General features: G+C 38.1%; 1 protein-coding gene across 27 annotated transcripts in view; it reads right to left on the bottom strand.

Moving 5' to 3' along the window:
• The window catches only part of APAF1 (apoptotic peptidase activating factor 1), a 145,896-nt gene that overhangs the window by 121,928 nt on the left and 5,816 nt on the right, over nt 1–18,152 (bottom strand). For 23 of the 27 annotated variants that reach the window (XM_049093997.1, XM_049093996.1, XM_049094000.1 and 20 more), the window contains 6 exons: nt 17,794–17,963; nt 17,421–17,613; nt 16,569–16,766; nt 3,804–3,987; nt 1,009–1,121; nt 760–891 (listed from right to left, as the gene is read on the bottom strand). In XM_049093997.1, coding sequence (XP_048949954.1) covers nt 760–891; nt 1,009–1,121; nt 3,804–3,987; nt 16,569–16,766; nt 17,421–17,613; nt 17,794–17,931 — 958 coding nt within the window. In that variant the 5' untranslated portion in view covers nt 17,932–17,963. Of the gene's footprint in view, nt 1–759; nt 892–1,008; nt 1,122–3,306; nt 3,419–3,561; nt 3,600–3,803; nt 3,988–16,568; nt 16,767–17,420; nt 17,614–17,793; nt 17,964–18,152 lie in introns of those variants that run through there. The other 4 variants (XM_049094009.1, XM_049094008.1, XM_049094010.1 and 1 more) reach the window with 4 other exon arrangements.

Here is an 18,152-nt window from a genome sequence, read left to right as displayed (position 1 = left end):
GCCTTTGGCCCAGGGCGCGATCCTGGAGTCCCGGGATCGAGTCCCACGTCGGGCTCCCGGTGCATGGAGCCTGTTTCTCCCTCCTCCTGTGTCTCTGCCTCTTTCTCTCTCTCTCTCTATGTCTATCATAAATAAATAAATAAATCTTTAAAAAAAAAATTTAACTTCACTAATAAAAAATGCAAATTAAGAAGACAACACCAGGGATGCCTGGGTAGCTCACTGGCTGAGCATCTGCCTTTGGCTCAGGCTGTTATCCCGGGGTCCTGGGATCAAGTCCCACATTGGGCTCCCTGCATGGAGCCTGCTTCTCCCACTGCCTATGTCTCTGCCTCTCTCTCTGTGTCTCTCATGAATAAATAAATAAAATCTTTAAAAAAAAAAAAAAAAAGAAGAAGACAACCCAGTTTTTACCTATCAAATTAGAATACTATTTTTATAAAATCCCAACCAAAAAAATGTAAAACTCTGATTCTCACTATATTTTTTATTCTTTGGCAGAAACCATGTCTTCACCTAACCCCGCTCGCTAACGTACTGTGGGTGTTCGTTAAATATTATTTTAATGAATAAATGAATACCATATTATTATTATCTATTTAAAGTGTCAGAGAAGAACCTAAAATATAAAATACTAAAATATTCTACTAAAGTTTCTGGATGTTCATGTGCTAAATTATCACATTCATAAGCTTAATTTACAAAAGAGTAAAATTAGTATCTCTATAATTCTCTCACATACAAAATAAATAACCATACCTTTACATTCTTTTATAATACTATGAGCTTGCTCTGGCAAATCTGCTTTCTTCATATTAACAAAGAGGGACAGAATTTCAAGTCCTTTTTCTTTTCCTAAGTCACTCTCCACAGCGACTATATATTTAGGACCTGCAACAAAATCACAAGATATAGTAATTTACTTTAAATATATTTAAATCTAATCAAATTAAGATATAAAGAAAAAAATTAAGATATAAAGGAAGTAAAAAGCAAGTTAATCCTTACCCATTACTGAATCTGTAACGCTCTTGTCTCTGGTTGTAAGAAGAATCTGACACTGATTGTCAAAAGCTTTTAATATCCAGGAATCCCAAATATCATCCAAGATCAACAGAGACCTAATTTTTAAAAATAGTAATACTAACTTATTAAATTACTAATGACATTTATTATTTTCAACCTCTTTTGGGATGCCTGGGTGGCTCAGTGGTTGAGCATCTGCCTTTGGCTCAGGGCATGATCCAGCAGCCCCAGGATCAAGTCCCATATCAGGCAACCTGCATGGAGCCTGCTTCTCCCTCTGCCTATGCCTCTGCCTCTCTCTGTGTCTCTCATGAATAAATAAATGAAATCTTTAAATAAAAATAAAATTTACAGAATAAAGATGTCTATTTCATGGCTCTTCCTCTTTTCTTTGCTATATTCCTTTCACAATATATTAAATCAAATAAGGAAAACAAATTAGAGATTTTCCTCTCTTCCTATCCCAAAACAACGAAAGCATTTTAAAAGGTAGGAAACCTACAAAAAGAGAATTATGTGTACCATACAGGTGTTAAAAATTGGGGGATCCCTGGGTGGCGCAGCGGTTTGGCGCCTGCCTTTGGCCCAGGGCGCGATCCTGGAGACCCGGGATCGAATCCCACATCGGGCTCCCGGTGCATGGAGCCTGCTTCTCCCTCGGCCTATGTCTCTGCCTCTCTCTCTCTCTCTCTGTGACTATCATAAATAAATAAAAAAAAATTTGAAAAAAATAAAAATTGGTTACCGAGGGCCTTAAAAGAAGTATCCAAGCAATGAGATTTTTCTAATTCACTCTTTAAGCACCAAAAACAAATGAGAACTGGGGTCAGGTTAGCATTAGAATCAATCATTTAACAATGATGATATCTGACCATTTTTTACCTACAAAACCAGCAATTTTGTATTTTCCAACCTAATATAATGCACTAGCAAGAATATTACCTTTCATTTGGTACACTAGTGGGGTTTTTTTTCCATCCATAAATCAGTTTGTTTATTCCTAATGATAAAGAACCTCTGTGCCAATTCTTGATTGGTTTCTCCAAAAACTTTTTTGAACTCAGCAGAACAGATGGAAAATAAATACAACTAAAAGCTGATAGTATAATTACACACTAGCATTTTTATCCTAATGGTACACACTTCTGTACACTACAAAAAAAGATTCTGGTACACATACAGCCTGGAAAATTGCAAAAGTATACACCAAAATGCTGCTGAGAGAGAAATTTAAAAAATGATTTTATAAGCATGGGCTAACATCTGATAGCATTCATAATATTTTCCTAAATAGAAATCACTTTTGCTTTCACAGAGAAAGAAAACAGGAGTAGAGAAAGGATACTGCACAAGAAAAGAGGTTAATATTTAGTAGTCTCGAGGCACCTGGTCTCAGGGCTCAGTCTGTTAAGCTCCCGATTTCTTGATTTCAGCCCAGATCATGATCTCAGGGTTGTGAGATCGAGCCGTGAGTCGGGCTCTGTGCTGGGTGTGGAGCCTGCTTGAGATGCTTTCTCTCCCTCTCCTTCCTTCTGCTCCTTCCCTACCCTCTCTCTTAAAAAAAAAAAAAAAAAAAAAAAAGTCATACTTTCAATCCCATTTCCTCCAGAAAAATAGATATTAGTGACTACCAAGGGGAAGGAACAATAACAAGAATCTGGATGGGAAACAAGCCAGAGAGAAAGGAGCTTGTTCTCTATAGTATGCATCCATACAATCACCTAAGAGGCTTTTCCCAAATTACTACTCTCACCCAATATTCTAATATTAATCCCCTTACCAATTTAAAAATTACTGCCATACTCAGCCACTGCTACATACGAAAGTGTACTGCATCATCAGCTGTACCGCGGCATTAAAAATAATTCAGAGCCATTATCTAATTCTCACCCAATTTACTGTTGAACTCCCAAGGAAGGCTTTATTCATCTTTGTACTTGTAGCACTTGACCAAGAACCTGGCACAACACTCAATGTTGGTTAAATGAACCAATGAAAGAATGGGTGTTAGACCATGGAGATCAAAGTGTTGGCTGAATCCCAGGTGATTAACTACTGATGGTTATATTGTTAACCCAAGCAACTAAACTACTGTCTTCCTGCTGGCTAATGAAAACTGAGGAATAGTTGATAACAGTGCCTGGCACATAATTATAATGGTATTTATTGAACAAATTAAACAAAACAAACTCTTGAAGTTCACAGAAGTAGAAGAGTTACATATATGTATGTGTATATATATATTTTCCAACCTAATATAATGCACTACAAGAATATTACCTTTCATTTGGTACACTAGTAGGGTTTTTTTTCCATCCATAAATCAGTTTGTTTATTCCTAATGATAAAGAACCTCTGTGCCAATTTTTGATTGGTTTTATGTATCCCAAAACTAAGACAAAACAAGAGAACGGTCTCATTAAATAAGTAATTATTTTACATTTATTCCATCTCTTGTTCAGTGTTATCCATTAGAAATAACAAATTCAAGGTAAGAAGCTTGCATTTTCTAGCAAAGACCACTCACCAACTCACCTTAAGAAGTACTTCCTGAGCATCTCAGTGGTACTTAAGAGACAATATGGTAGGGAAGATGCAAAGAAAAGTAGCAATTTCAGGCAAGTGGCAGCCACTTTTTAATGTAAGACAAGAGCAGAAAAGGAATGCTTCATTTTTAGATCTCTATTGAACAGCAAGAAAAGACATGATGTTCTCAAAATGTCAGAAGTTAAATTTCATTGGGACTTCACATACCAACTAAATTTGACTATTTGTACCTTGGGTGTTTGCGCAGCATAAGAAGGCGAAGACGGTCTTTAGCTTCTTCAATATTGAGTGGAGGCCTCTGAGAGAAATTCTCATCCTGATCCAACCGTGTGCAAAGATTCTGCAATTTCATCAGAAGCCCAGCTTTGTCTTGTTTCCCAACTGAAACCCAGTGTACACCCCCTGGGAAACAGCCTAGTGAAGAAAAAATAATAAACTTAAGACCTTTGAACAAGAGTCCTCCTTTGAAAGATTTTAATGATAAGTAGCAGATTTGCTCCAATTTTCAATCTCATCCTATCTTCAATTTTTCTTGTTTCAGGGTATAAATTTGCTTGTAGAGTACTGTTGAGCTTTATAACCTGAATCTAAGAAAAGATGAAGATGTAAAGAAACTGAAGTTTAAAGTAAACCTGTTTATCAGCAAAATCTTACCAAACAAAAATTTACAGTCTTAGTCCTATGTCGTCAGCGATCACTGTAGAGCACAGTTTCTCAACCTTAGCACTCCTGAGATTTGGGACTAGATAATTCTTTATTGTATAGAAATTTCCTATGCATTGCAGGATGTTTAACAGTCTCCCCTAGCCTCTACCCACCAGCAGCTAGTAGCATTCCCCTTCCCTGGTTGTGACAACCAAAGATAACTCCAAACATTGTCAAAATCACTTCTGACTGAGAACCACTGATACCAGGAATACATAACTCATTTGTTATGGTTCTCATATAGAAACTAAAAAGGGGCAGCTCGGGTGGCTCAGCGGTTTAGCGCTGCCTTCAGCCCAGGGTGTGATCCTCGAGACCCAGGATCAAGTCCCACGTTGGGCTCCCTGCATGGAGCCTGCTTCTCCCTCTTCCTGTGTCTCTGCCTCTCTCTCTCTCTCTGTGTCTCTCATGAATAAATAAATAAAATCTTAAAAAAAAAAAAAAAAAGAGGGGATCCCTGGGTGGCTAAGCAGTTTAGTGCTGCCTTCCGCCCAGGGCATGATCCTGGAGTGCCAGGATCGAGTCCCACATCAGGCTCTCTGCATGGAGCCTGTTTCTCCCTCTACCTGTGTCTCTGCCTCTCTATGTCTCTCATGAATGAATAAATAAAATCTCTAAAAAAAAAAAAAAAAAGAAAGAAAGAAAAGAAAAAAAGAAACTTAAAAGTAAGAATTTAGGTTCAAGTCTGGCTTTACTGCTTACTAGCTATGCAATCTTTAGCAAATCACTTAACCTCACTTTCATTAATGAATAAGACTGTTTACCTTACCTATTTCAGAGTTACTGTGAGAAGTTAGTGATATAACATATGTGAACTTGCTATGTAACAATAAGTAATTAAAACAGACAGGATTGTTAGTCACATGGATCTGAGAGCATCTTGCAAATATTAAGCTTTGAACTAACAGGCACCATATAAGAATGTTCATTACTCTTATTACTATCAACTATTATCATCATCATTGTTAATTAAGTCACTGTATATCATAAAATACATATTTTTACTTACACAGCTTCAAGAGCCAACTTAATCAGTTCCCCACATAGATATAAAAAAATGTAAGAGGGGTCCGTATGTGTAAAATATGGTAAGCAGAAGCATTAGAACATACTAGTCATTAATCGTAAGAATTTATATTATGTGATCATAAATAAGAAAAAGAAAAAGACAGATAAAAGATAAATAAGTTATATCAGAGGGTAATTTATTTACTTATTAATTTTATTCACAAATAAAATTAACTACAAAAATCATTATTTTAGAAGCTTAATCATCCAAAAGATTTATATATATGCGAAGACCTATTTATGACATATTTATTGAATACTATTCTAAGAGTTCTACATATTAACCTATATTTAATACACATACTTAAACTATCAAGCAGACACTATGTTTGTTTTTTTTTTAAGTAGGCTGCACACCCAGCAGGGAGTCCAACCTGGGGTTCAAACTTACAACCTTAGATAAAAACCTGAGCTGAAATCAAGAGTCAGACACTTGACCGAATGAGCCACCAAGACATCCCACAGACACTATTATTACCCCCATTATACAGAGGAGGAAACTGAGGTATATAAAGGTTGAGTAATTTGTCCAAGGTTACACAGATAATAAAGCATAGCTGGGATTCAAACCTCCAGCACCAAAGCTCAACTCCTAAACTATTGTGCCTCAAGGATATTCACTGCAGCGTTGTTTGCAGCAGGAAAAAGAAACAACCTGCAATGTCCATGTTAATCCACTTCTTCACAAGCCTGAGGCAAGCCCAACTGAGGCAGGAGAAAACCTTATATATAAATGAGGCTGTCTGACATTTTAGTTATTACTGAAATTCGACTGTTGGAATGCAAACTGGTACAGTCACTGTGGAAAACAGTATGGAAAGTCCTCAAAAAGTTAAAAACTACCCTATGATCCATCAACGGCTCTATTTATCCAAATACAGAAACAGTAATTCAGAGGTGCCTGGGTGGTTCAGCCAGTTAAGCATCTGCCTTTGGAAAGTACCTAGGTGGCTCAGTGGTTAGAGCGTCTGCCTTTGGCTCAGGTAGTGATCCTGGGGTTCTATAATCAAGTCCCATGTCAGGCTCCCTGCAGGAAGCCTGCTTCTCTCTCTGCCTATGTCACTACCTGTCTCTCTCTGTGTGTCTCATGAATAAATAAATAATTTTTTTTTTAATTAAAAAGCATCTGCCTGGGGATCCCTGGGTGGCGCAGCGGTTTGGCGCCTGCCTTTGGCCCAGGGCGCGATCCTGGAGACCCGGGATCGAGTCCCATGTCAGGCTCCCGGTGCATGGAGCCTGCTTCTCCCTCTGCCTGTGTCTCTGTCTCTCTCTCTCTCTGTGACTATCATAAATAAATAAAAATTTAAAAAAAAAAAAAAAAAAAAAAAAAAAAAAAAGCATCTGCCTTTGGCTCAGGTCATAATCCTGGGGTTCCAGGATTGAGCCTGCTTCTCTCTCTCTCTGCATCACCACCCCCCCAACCCCACTCATGTTCTCTCTTGCTATCTCTCTCTCAATAAATAAAATCTTTAGGGATGCCTGGGTAGTTCAGCAGTTGAGCCTATGCTTTTGGCTTGGGGTGTGATCCCAGTTCTGGGATTGAGTCCCACATCGGGCTCCTTGCAGAGAGCCTGCTTCTCCCTCTGCCTGTGTCTCTGCCTCTGTGTAGTCTCATGAAAAATAAATAAATAAAATCTTTAAAAAATAAAACAAAAAAATCTTAAAAAAAAAAAAGTAATTCAAAGATATACATGCACCCCTATATTTATGGCAGAATTGTTTAGAATAGCCAAGATATGGAAGTAGCTGAAGTGTCCATCAATTAATGAATGGATAAAGAAGATGTGGTATATATACACAATGGAATATTATTCTTTCATAAAAAAATAAAATCTTATCATTTGCAATGACATGGATGGAGCTAGAAAATACAATGCTAAGTGAAATAAATCAAAGACAAATACTACAGGATTTCACCCATATGTGGAATTTAAGAAACAAATAAGCAAAAGGAAAAAAAGAAAGAAACAAACCAAGAAACTGACTCTTAACTACAGAAAACAAACTGATAGGGTGCCTGTCTCCCTGGCCCTTCCCCTACTCACATGCATTTTCCCTCTCTCTTTCCCCTAATAAATAAATAAATCTTTCCAAAAAACTAGATTGTTTTTAAAACTCAAAATGACCTGGGGACTCTGAACCTGTAAAAGAAACAGCACCAGGGAAGTTTTAAACAGGCAATAGGGGAAAAAAGTTTTTTATGATTACACCCTACAAACTTCAATGCAATGGTTATACATCCACTAAGCTAAATCTAACTTGTAAATTTGCCAAGGTTTATGATTATGAACTTAAATCGGAACTCAGTTGGGTGATTTTCTCCAGTAAAGAGGAAGCAAGTAATAGTCTGGGTGAAGAAATGAGGAATAAGCAAGTAACTGTTCAGATGAAGCAATAGGGAGTAAGCAATTAGATTCCGTCTCCTAGCATAGAGAAGGAAGCAGCATTTACCCAAGTAAGAAACTAAAGGACCAAGAGCATGTGCAAAGAAGCAACTGAATAATGAGTGATAAAAACCTGAGTGTAAGAAGGGGCTGATGGGATAAACAGTGCAGTTATTAGGGAATGAAGGAGTAAGTCTTGATAGGTCAGAAAACTGTAGTAGTGAACTTGAATAGAATTAAGTGGAGGTAGGCAAAAAGTAGAACATTGAGATTTCAAAAGTGGTACCACTTCTGGTATTGGCAAGGACAAGGGCCAACCGGTGATAAGGAAGTACCTGGATAAAGGGAAGTAATGAAAATGGTCACTGCAGATAAAGACATCAAGCAACTGAGAGGCTAAGGTTTTGGATGATTCATTCACATAAATATGGTTATCTTACTAAGAGTGTCAACAGAAGAGCTTAAATTTATAACTAAGAACTCCAATAATCAATGAATAAGAGCAATATCATAACTAGGAAAGATCAGAGAAATGAACCTCAAAAGACAAAGACTAGTTGGAAAAGGGATTACTAATGTTCTGGACGAGGCAATAGAAAAGCAAGGACAACATCCACCTATTTCCTGGTGCTGAGGTACGTAGGATATAAAGGAAAAAAATCTCCACACCACGGAAGAAGGCTACAGAGAATGTGGTATCTTTTGGAAATTACCCAATTTCAGATAAGGCAAGGACATAAACATTCCAAGAACAAGTTGATAAAATAGAGTTTCCTGACCACAGAGGAGGAAATCTAGAGGGTAAGACAGAAAAGACTGGGAATGAAAGAAGACCGAGATCAGAAATGACAAATGACAGTGTACTAAGTAGTAACGGCCTGAGAATCTAAAAGGTAACAAATGACCAGGAATTCTGCAGTAACTACCGTAAAGATAGTGCTGTGGAGCACAGTTTGATCATCAGGGAAAGCTTCCGGAAGTTCCCTTAGACTTCCTTCAGTGTAAGTAATATTTATGAAACAGTAAATCTCTGAGGTTTCCCTTAGTGTTAAGCCTGTGTTCTGTGCATGCACAGGTTTATAAATGCACAGGAAACAGGAAAAAAGCTTGGAAAAATTCACTCAACTGTTCACCACAATGACCTCTGTTGAAGGATTTAGAATTTAGGAGAAAGGGAAGGGCAGGTGAAAAGAATTTTTACTTCTTTTTAAATGAAAAAACTGTATTTGTTATATTTTAAGATTTTAAGTAATCTCTATACCCGACATGGGGCTCAAACTTATAACCCCAAGATCAAGAGTCACATGCTCTACGGACTGAGCCAGCCAGGCACCCCTATTTTTGTGATATTTAAACAAATTTTAAAGTACCTGTTGCTGCTCCTAAGGTTTTGTGGTGATTTTTTTTTTTTAATGTGTGCATCCTACTTAAAATTTCTTAAAAATCAGGGCACCTGGATGGCTCAGTTAAGTGTCTGATTCTTGATCCCAACTCAGGTCTTGATCTCAAGAGTCATGAGTTCAAGTCCCACAAGGGTGTAGAGTTTATTTTTAAAAAATGAAAGAAAAAGAAACATACACAATAAAAATAAAACACTGCTAGCTTTACAAAGAAAGGTGAAGAAACCAAATGACCAACTGACCTGCAAATATCCTACTGACACAATATGATAGTTAAATGCTAAGTATTAATTCCACATTTCAGAAAAAATGTAAACATCTTGATTACGGGCACAAGAGGGAGCAATTTAGCCTTGAATGAGGCTTATACCTGTAATTCAGAGAAACTTATTTACAGAAAAATTGCCTTTAATCAGAGAAAATTAACCTCCTCATCCTACTTTCATGTGTGACTTATCCTGACAGCAATTAAACATTTAATAGAATCAAAGAAATCTTGGGAAGGACAGAAAAAACAGACAGCCTTTGGAGAAAGCTTCCATACTTTAGAAACTCAGCACAAAAATAACAGTGTCAACAGTTTAAAACATGAACTCTTCACAATTCCTTTATACCCCCCAAAATAAATAAAGGGTTGAACACCCAAAAAGGAAACTGGGTTACTAAAAATGTATGGGCATAAATACTTAAGAACTTAATTTTTTTTTAATTTTACCAAATACCATACTAAGAACAAAACTTCTGCAGAAATCACAGTTTTAATGAAGTTTATAAACTTTAGTTATTTACACTTTCAAAAGAAAAACAAGGTTTTGTACTACAATTAAATGGCAAAAATTCAGTGCTCCTATAAAGTAGAAGTGTGCTCCAGAGATTAAAATTTATCTTTAGAAATTGATTTTAAATTTAAAAAAATTATATTTAGGAAAGTATCTACTCTTTAACTAGTGGATATACTAAAACAGAATCCAAAAACATTAATGATTAAATATGAATGCTAAGATTGTAACAGGACTACTTAAGCAAAATTCAAGAAGCACAAATTAGAAGACACAAAAATTCATTGATTTAACTATATCAGAATTAAAAATTTCTGTTCAAGACATCCAGGACAAAGTTAATAGAAACAAATAAAAAGATGTTTATATAGTCTAAAACCAACAAGGCCTAATATCTAAAATATAGAAGAAACTCCTAGAGAGCAATGAGAAAAAGATGAAAATCTCAATGGAAAAACAAATGACACTAAGAAATTTTAAAAAGGAAACCTGGGTGATCCCTGGGTGGCTCAGTGGTTTAGCGCCTGCCTTTGGCCCAGGACGTGATCCTGGAGTCCCAGGATCAAGTCCCCCGTCGGGTTCCCTGCATGGAGCCTGCTTCTTCCTCTGCCTATGTCTCTGCCTCTCTCTCTCTCTCGCTCTGTGTGTCCCTCATGAATAAATAAATAAAATCTAAAAAAAATAAAAATAAATAAAAATAAAAAGGAAACCTGGGATGCCTGGGTGGCTCAGCAGTTGAGCGCCTGGCTTCAGCCCAGAGCGTGATCCTGGAGCCCCAGGATCAAGTCCCACATCAGCCTCCCTGCATGGCGCCTGCTTGTGTCTCTGCCTCTCTTTTTCTCTCTCTCTGTCTCTCATGAATAAATATATCTTTAAATAAAAACAAAAAAAGGTTGAAAATAGAGCTACCTACAACCCAGCAATTGCACTCCTGGGTATTTACCCCAAAGATACAAATGTAATGGTCCCAAGGGGCACATGCACACCAATGTTTATAGCAGCAATGTCCACAATAGCTGAACTATGGAAAGAGCCCAGATGTCCTCTAACAGATGAACAGAACTAGAGGATATTATGCTAAGTGAAATAAGTCAATCAGAGAAAGACAATTATCATATGATCTTACTCATGTGGAATTTAAGAAACAAAACAGATCATAGAGGAAGAGAGGGAAAAATAAAACAAAATGCAATCAGAGATGGAGACAAACCATAAGAGACTCTTACTCATAGGAAATAAACGGAAGGTCACTGGAGGGGGGAGAGGAGGGGACAGGGTAACTGGGGTGATGGACATTAAGGAGGGCATGTGATGTAATGAGCACTGGGTGTTACATAAGAATCACTGACATCTACCTCTGAGACCAATTATATATGTTAATTAATTGAATTTAAATAAAATTTTAAAATTTTTTTCTCACTTCTATAAAAGTTCAACCCAGGGTCAGCCTGGGTGGCTCAGCAGTTTAGCGCTGCCTTTGGCCCAGGGTGTGATCTTGGAGACCCGGGATCGAGTCCCATGTTGGGCTCCCTGCTTGGAGCCTGCTTCTCCCTCTGCCTGTGTCTCTGCCTCTCTTTCTCTCTGTATCTCTCATGAATAAATAAATAAAATCTTAAAAAAACAAAAAAAGTTCAACCCAGCTTTGCTGGGGCAGCAGAGTTGGAGACAATCTATGTATTTATTAGCTAGGGAAATGAATAATGATAAAATGTGCTGGATGTATATCCCATGTAAGGCAGCCATCAGGTGTAACAAGATGTGCAGCCAGCAGGGATAAATCTTAAAAACAGTATCAAGAGGGGATCCCTGGGTGGCTCAGCAGTTTAGCGCCTGCCTTCAGAAGCCCGGGGCGTGATCCTGGAGACCCGGGATCGAGTCCCACGTCCGGCTCCCTGCGTGGAGCCTGTTTCTCCCTCTGCCTGTGTCTCTGCCTCTCTTTCTCTCTGTCTCTCATGAATAAATAAATAAAATCTTTAAAAAAAAAAAAAAAACAACAGTATCAAGAGAGTTAAGAAACAATAAAATAATTATAACATTTATGCAAATTTACAATATCTGCCCAAATGTTTTACAAGAAAACATACATAAATATATTAGAAGGAACACCTATGGTGAAGTGGGATATTGTGATATTATTTGGTCTTCATCACTATTCCTGGCACACTGCTATAAAACCCTTGTAATTTCCCAAATAAGAGCCATAGGGGCACTTTTTACAATATTTAATTTTGTTTCCAGTTCCTGAAATATTTCTGGAGCTATAAAAGTTAAATTATTATTATTATAAAAAGCCTCTTTTAACCACACTTGAGTTTATGTTAATCAAGTTGTTTTTGGAAAGCCTTGATATAAGCTAAGGATGGGGACTGTTGCCATACAGACAGTTGGAACTTTCAGCCCCATGCCCCAGAGCTCTCAGACCTTTAGGGAAGGAAGTGAGGCTAAAGACTGAATTCAATCACCAAGGGTCAATGATTCAATCAGTTTTTGTAATGAAGCCTCTCAAAACCAGGGTACAGAGAGCTTCCGGGATGAAGATGTGGAGACAGTGGTACATTAGAGAGGGCATGGAAGCTCTGCACCCCTTCCCATATACTTTGCCTTATGCACCTCTTCCATTTGGCTGTTACTGAGTTATATCCTTTTATAATAAATCAGTAATGTAGTAAGTAAAATGTTTTCCTGATGGGATCCCTGGGTGGCGCAGCGGTTTGGCGCCTGCCTTTGGCCCAGGGCGCGATCCTGGAGACCCGGGATCGAATCCCACATCGGGCTCCCGGTGCATGGAGCCTGCTTCTCCCTCTGCCTGTGTCTCTGCCTCTCTCTCTCTATCATAAATAAATAAAATAAAATAAAAAATTAAAAAATATATATATATGTTTAAAAAAAAAATGTTTTCCTGAGAAAGCCACTCTAGCAAATAAATCAAATCCAAGGAGAGCAAACCTCCAATCTATAGCCATTTGGTCAGATGCATAGGTAACAACCTGGACTTGTGATTGATTATCTGAAGGGTGGGAGGGGGAGCAGGAGAGCAACCTTGAAAGACTGAACCCTTACACTGTGGGCTCCATCACTATCTCCATATACACAGTGTCAGAATTGAACTAAATTGTAGGATACCCAGCTAGTCTTGAAGAAAGAATTACAGGATGTATGGAAAACCTACATATCTATTGTCAGGAATGAAGCAGTGCTGTAGTTGTGGACAGGAGACACATTGGAAAAGTGTGTCTTTCCTTAGGGGGGAAAGGAAAATGAGAATAAGAAATTCTTAAAAGGAAACATACACAGGAGGAAGTTAAGGCTTATGCAAACCCAATATGGTACTAGCTGTTAACTAAGGCATGATTAACTTAATCCTTTGTATGTGAGATCTCACAAAAGAACATGAGAGATATTAAGCTCACTAGGTACTGGACAACTGCTAGTATCTCAAAACAAAGTGGTTAAAAATCTATTGTGAGTGACTCCTGGGTGGCTCAGTGGTTGGGCGTCTGCCTTCTGCTCAGGGCATGATCCTGGGGTCCTGGGATCGAGTTCCACATCGGGCTTCTCCCTTGCCTATGTCTCTACCTCTCTCTCTGTGTCTCTCATAAACAAATAAATAAAATCTTAAAAAAAAAAAATCTGAGACCACAATTTATACTATGATTCCTGGATAATTTTAAGTTGTTGATCAATTTAACCTCTAAAATTGAAAACTCACCCCAATAATCTTGAGTGGTTTAAACTGAGGGCATACTCTCAATCTTTAAATTACTGTTATAAATACATTTTTTAAAGGAAATTCATCATAATATTCGAAGAAAAATCCATTTCTTCACACTAAAAGAACTTAAACCAATTTTTATCCTGAAACACCTTGGTGATCAACTTTGCAGTAGAATATTAGTGAGTGAATTTATAAGTATTAAAATAAATCATTAGCCCTAAGACTGGCATGGAACTGAATTCCAAAAAACCTCTCTCATTACAAAGAGAAAAAACCATGGAATCAGGCATACTCTGACAAAAGTATGATTAACACCACTGACAAGAGCTGTGAAGTACAAACTAAAGCCCAAGTGAATAAAACAGACGTGCCCTAGCCTCCATATTTCTAAATCTCTTAAAGGCTTATTATTTATTACATCATTTTGTCATCTCATCATAAAATCTCTTAACTGCTGATTATGTACTGTAAACAAAAAAGTTATTAACTAGAATTCAGGAACTAGCTTTAAATTCCCCTTGAAGTCACTAATGAATAGAGGCAACTGAAGACTGATATAGTTGTGTAACTCTTCCCAGTGAATACCCTGAGAAGCCACCAGATTTACTAAGGTCAGCAGTACACCTGACAAATGTCCTAAATGCTCTTCTGCACAGTATGCCCTTCCCCATCCCAGTATCTACCCAATACCCTCCCATCTTCCCTACTCTCCCATTCCTAGTCTGCCTGGAAAACTTCTATTATTCCTCCAAACTCCAGCTAAAATGTCATGTCATTCAGGAAGCCTGTCCTGTTCATCCTCTTCCCCCAGACATAACATTTCCTTTGCTATAACTTTGTACCACATACTATTTCTACCACTCAATTTATCACATATAATTTGTTCACATGCCTGTCTGCTCTACTTGACTATGAATAAATTTCTTAGATGCATAGACTGGGGCCTTCTTTTTTTTTTTTTTTTTTTTGGGGGGGGGCCCTCTTTTTTTGCCAACCTCCATAGTAGGCTCTCAAACATTTACTGAATACATGAATATCCAAAGCAAGAAAAGACAGTCATTAGATGGCAAATGAATCTATAAAGCCTATCAGCAGGAGCGTCTACCTGGCTGGCTGTAGACCATGGGACTCTTGATCTCAGGGCTGTCAGTTGGAGCCCCATACTGGGTATAAAGATTACTTAAAAAATAAATAAAGCCTATCCTCAAAAACTCATTAGTTGCTATAGTCAACTCCCATTTTTTTCTCTTTCTTGGTGATTACATATAAGATAGACAAATTACTATAAAGATTTGTAAAGATAAGCAACTGATAGAATTACAGAAATGGAATTAATAGTTTAATACAAGATGCCAAATACATGGGAGAATCACCCAGTAGGAGAATCATTAATGGAACTGAGTTCCCAAAAGCCTCCTTCTCCACAACACTCAACTAAAAGAAGAGCATTAAGTCTAATATTTCCTAAAAGGGAGGGATATAAGCTAAACAACTTTTGAAGATCCTTTTCAACTCCACAATCCCAGGGGCACCCAGCTGGCTCATTCGGTAGAGCATGCAATTCTTGATCTTAGAGTCGTGAGTTCAAACTCCACAATGGATGTAAAGCTTACTTAAAATCAACTCCATAGGGATCCTTGGGTGGCGCAGCGGTTTGGCGCCTGCCTTTGGCCCAGGGCGCGATCCTGGAGACCCGGGATCGAATCCCACATCGGGCTCCCGGTGCATGGAGCCTGCTTCTCCCTCGGCCTATGTCTCTGCCTCTCTCTCTCTCTCTCTCTCTGTGACTATCATAAATAAATAAAAAATTAAAAAAAAAAAAAATCAACTCCATAATCCCCTCTAATTATTAAGATACAAGGGAACTAGTTTCAATCTAGTGATAACAAGTACCATCTGATAATATATGAATTTATTAGCCTGGTTAGCCAAGCCTCATTGTGACAGGCTCAGTACAAAATAAATTCCAAATGTAATCATGCCTGTGGTAAGCCGAATAACAGCCCCTAGAAGATGTTCACATCCCAAACCAAAGAACTTATGTTACCTTACATAGCAAAAAAAGACTTTGCAGATGCAATTAAATTAAAGATTTGGGGATGAGATTATCCTAGATTGGGATCCCTGGGTGGCGCAGCGGTTTAGCGCCTGCCTTTGGCCCAGGGCGCGATCCTGGAGACCCGGGATCGAATCCCACATCGGGCTCCCTGCATGGAGCCTGCTTCTCCCTCTGCCTATTGTCTCTGCCTCTCTCTCTCTCTCTCTGTGTGTGACTATCATGGAATAAATAAATAAAATCTTTAAAAAAAAAGAGAGAGATTATCCTAGATTACCCAAAGGCCCCAGAAGAGAGAGGCAAATACGTGAGAATCAGAGAGAGAGATGTGATGACAGAAGCAAAGTTCAGAAACAGAGAAAAAGATCTGAAGATGCTATTATGTATTGCCAGCTTGAGAATGGAAGAAGGGACCATGAGTCTAGAAATGTAGGCTACCTCTAAAAGCTAGAGAATGTAAGGAGAAGGATTTTCCCTAAAGCCTCCAAAAGAACTCAGTCCTGCTGGGATCCCTGGGTGGCTCAGCACTTTGGCACCTGCCTCCGGCCCAGGGAGTGATTCTGGAGTCCCAGGATGGAGTCCCATGTTGGGCTCCTTGCATGGAGCCTGCTTCTCCTTCTGCCGGTGTCCCTGCCTCTCTCTCTCTCTCTCTCTCATGAATGGGTGATTAAAATCTTTAAAAAAAAAAAAAAAAAAAGGAACTCAGCCCTGCTAACACCTTGACTTTAACCCAGTAAGAACTACTCTGATTTCCCAAATTGTACAATAATAAATTTGTGTTGTTTTATGTCACCAAATTTTTCATAATTTGTTACAACAGCGATAGGAAACTATTATCATGCCTAAAGAATAACTCCTTAGGCAGCAACATATGTTAATCAAACTTACCATCTAAGAAAAAATGATCTCGAACAGCTTCTGCAGCTAAAACAGACTTCCCACAACCTGCCATTCCATATATGACAACCCATCCTGGTTCATCACTTAGTTTGAATAGGTTCTGACGAATTGCATTCACCAGCTTCTTCCTGGTAACAAAAACAACTGGCCTCTGTGGCACTCCACCCTCACACAGGACTGTCTTCACTGAAATCCAAAAGACAACCAGTATGAACAAACAGAACTTTGAAATGGCTACTCAAGTCATACCATAAAATAACAAAAGAAAGCAAGGCTGAGGCTTTACCCTCAGAACTTCCAAGAGAAGAAAATGTGGCTAGCATACTAACTTCAATGTTCTTATTTCTCGGAACATAACAAAAACAAACATAAATTTTTCAAGATGACTACTAACAATGCAAGGCTCCATCTATATCTGCCCTTATACACTCGATTCTTCCCTGATTCTCCTATCTCTTTTTCTTATATTGAAAACTAGAAAGGAGGGTGTAAAGGAAAGAATATGGGACTCCTTTCAAGAACACAGATTTCTAAAGATTCTTATTCTTTCCTATGCATGCACTCAATAAATACAGAATTAGAGAAGAGCTTAAAGGCCTCAAAGCTGCCTTTTTAATCTCTAAAAACGCCCAGTAGACAGCTCACCGGGCAAGAAAAATGTGAGAGTTAACACAGGTGCAAATAAAAACTTCAATTGGAAAACAAAACTAATTTCTTCACATGCATTTTCAGTAAACTAATCATAACCAACCTCTTCAACAGACTCCATTTACATTAAGACAAAACTACAGCTACATTGCTATTGTGACACCAAATGTTGTAGAAGACATGGATACAAACCATGTGAAGTTATTCCACCAACTGAATCTTTGCCACCGTTGGAAGAAGAGATGACAGGAATGCCACTATGGAGAAGGGCAGCAAGATCTTTATACCCTTCATGTATCAGAGCATTGTAGAATGATATGTAGGAATAATTATCTTTTTTAAGTATTGTTTTAATTAGCAGAGCTGCTCGTTGCTGTTGAGTGGGCTAAAAAAAAATAAATATACCACAAAGAATATGTTTGCAACATAAACTAGTAGAGACCAGTGCAAGTTCTGAAATAAAATTAAGAAAATTTTTAAAACTCAAATAATTATATCGAATATTTTTAAATAAAAAGTAGAAAGAAAAAAGTTTTATAGCACAGACTTCCTCAGAGGGTTTTACCTCATTTTTTACTTTTTCCTCCTCTGATATTGTTAAAACTCCGTCATTAATCATACGATCCATGATGTAGGACGTTTTGATGTCCTTTTCCAAGGCTTCTCTATATTGAAGCAAACAGTTTCGAGCTTTTGCATCCATCCTCCCTTGAATTTTTCTCTGTCAACCATGAGCTATGGGGAAAACATCAAAATATTTGTCAGGGCAATCAAGATATCAAAGGATGTGAGAGGCACCTAGATGGCTCAGTTGGTTAAGCATCTGCCTTCAACTCAGGTCATGATCCCAGGGCCCTGGGATCAAGCCCCACATAAGGCTCCCTGCTCAGTGGAGAGCCTACTTCTCTCTCTTCCTCTGCTGCT

Source organism: Canis lupus, chromosome 15, assembly GCF_003254725.2.
Source record: "Canis lupus dingo isolate Sandy chromosome 15, ASM325472v2, whole genome shotgun sequence".
NCBI classification, from domain to species: domain Eukaryota; kingdom Metazoa; phylum Chordata; class Mammalia; order Carnivora; family Canidae; genus Canis; species Canis lupus.
Note: the sequence above shows the minus strand (reverse complement) of the source record. Positions and strands in the feature narration are given on the sequence as shown.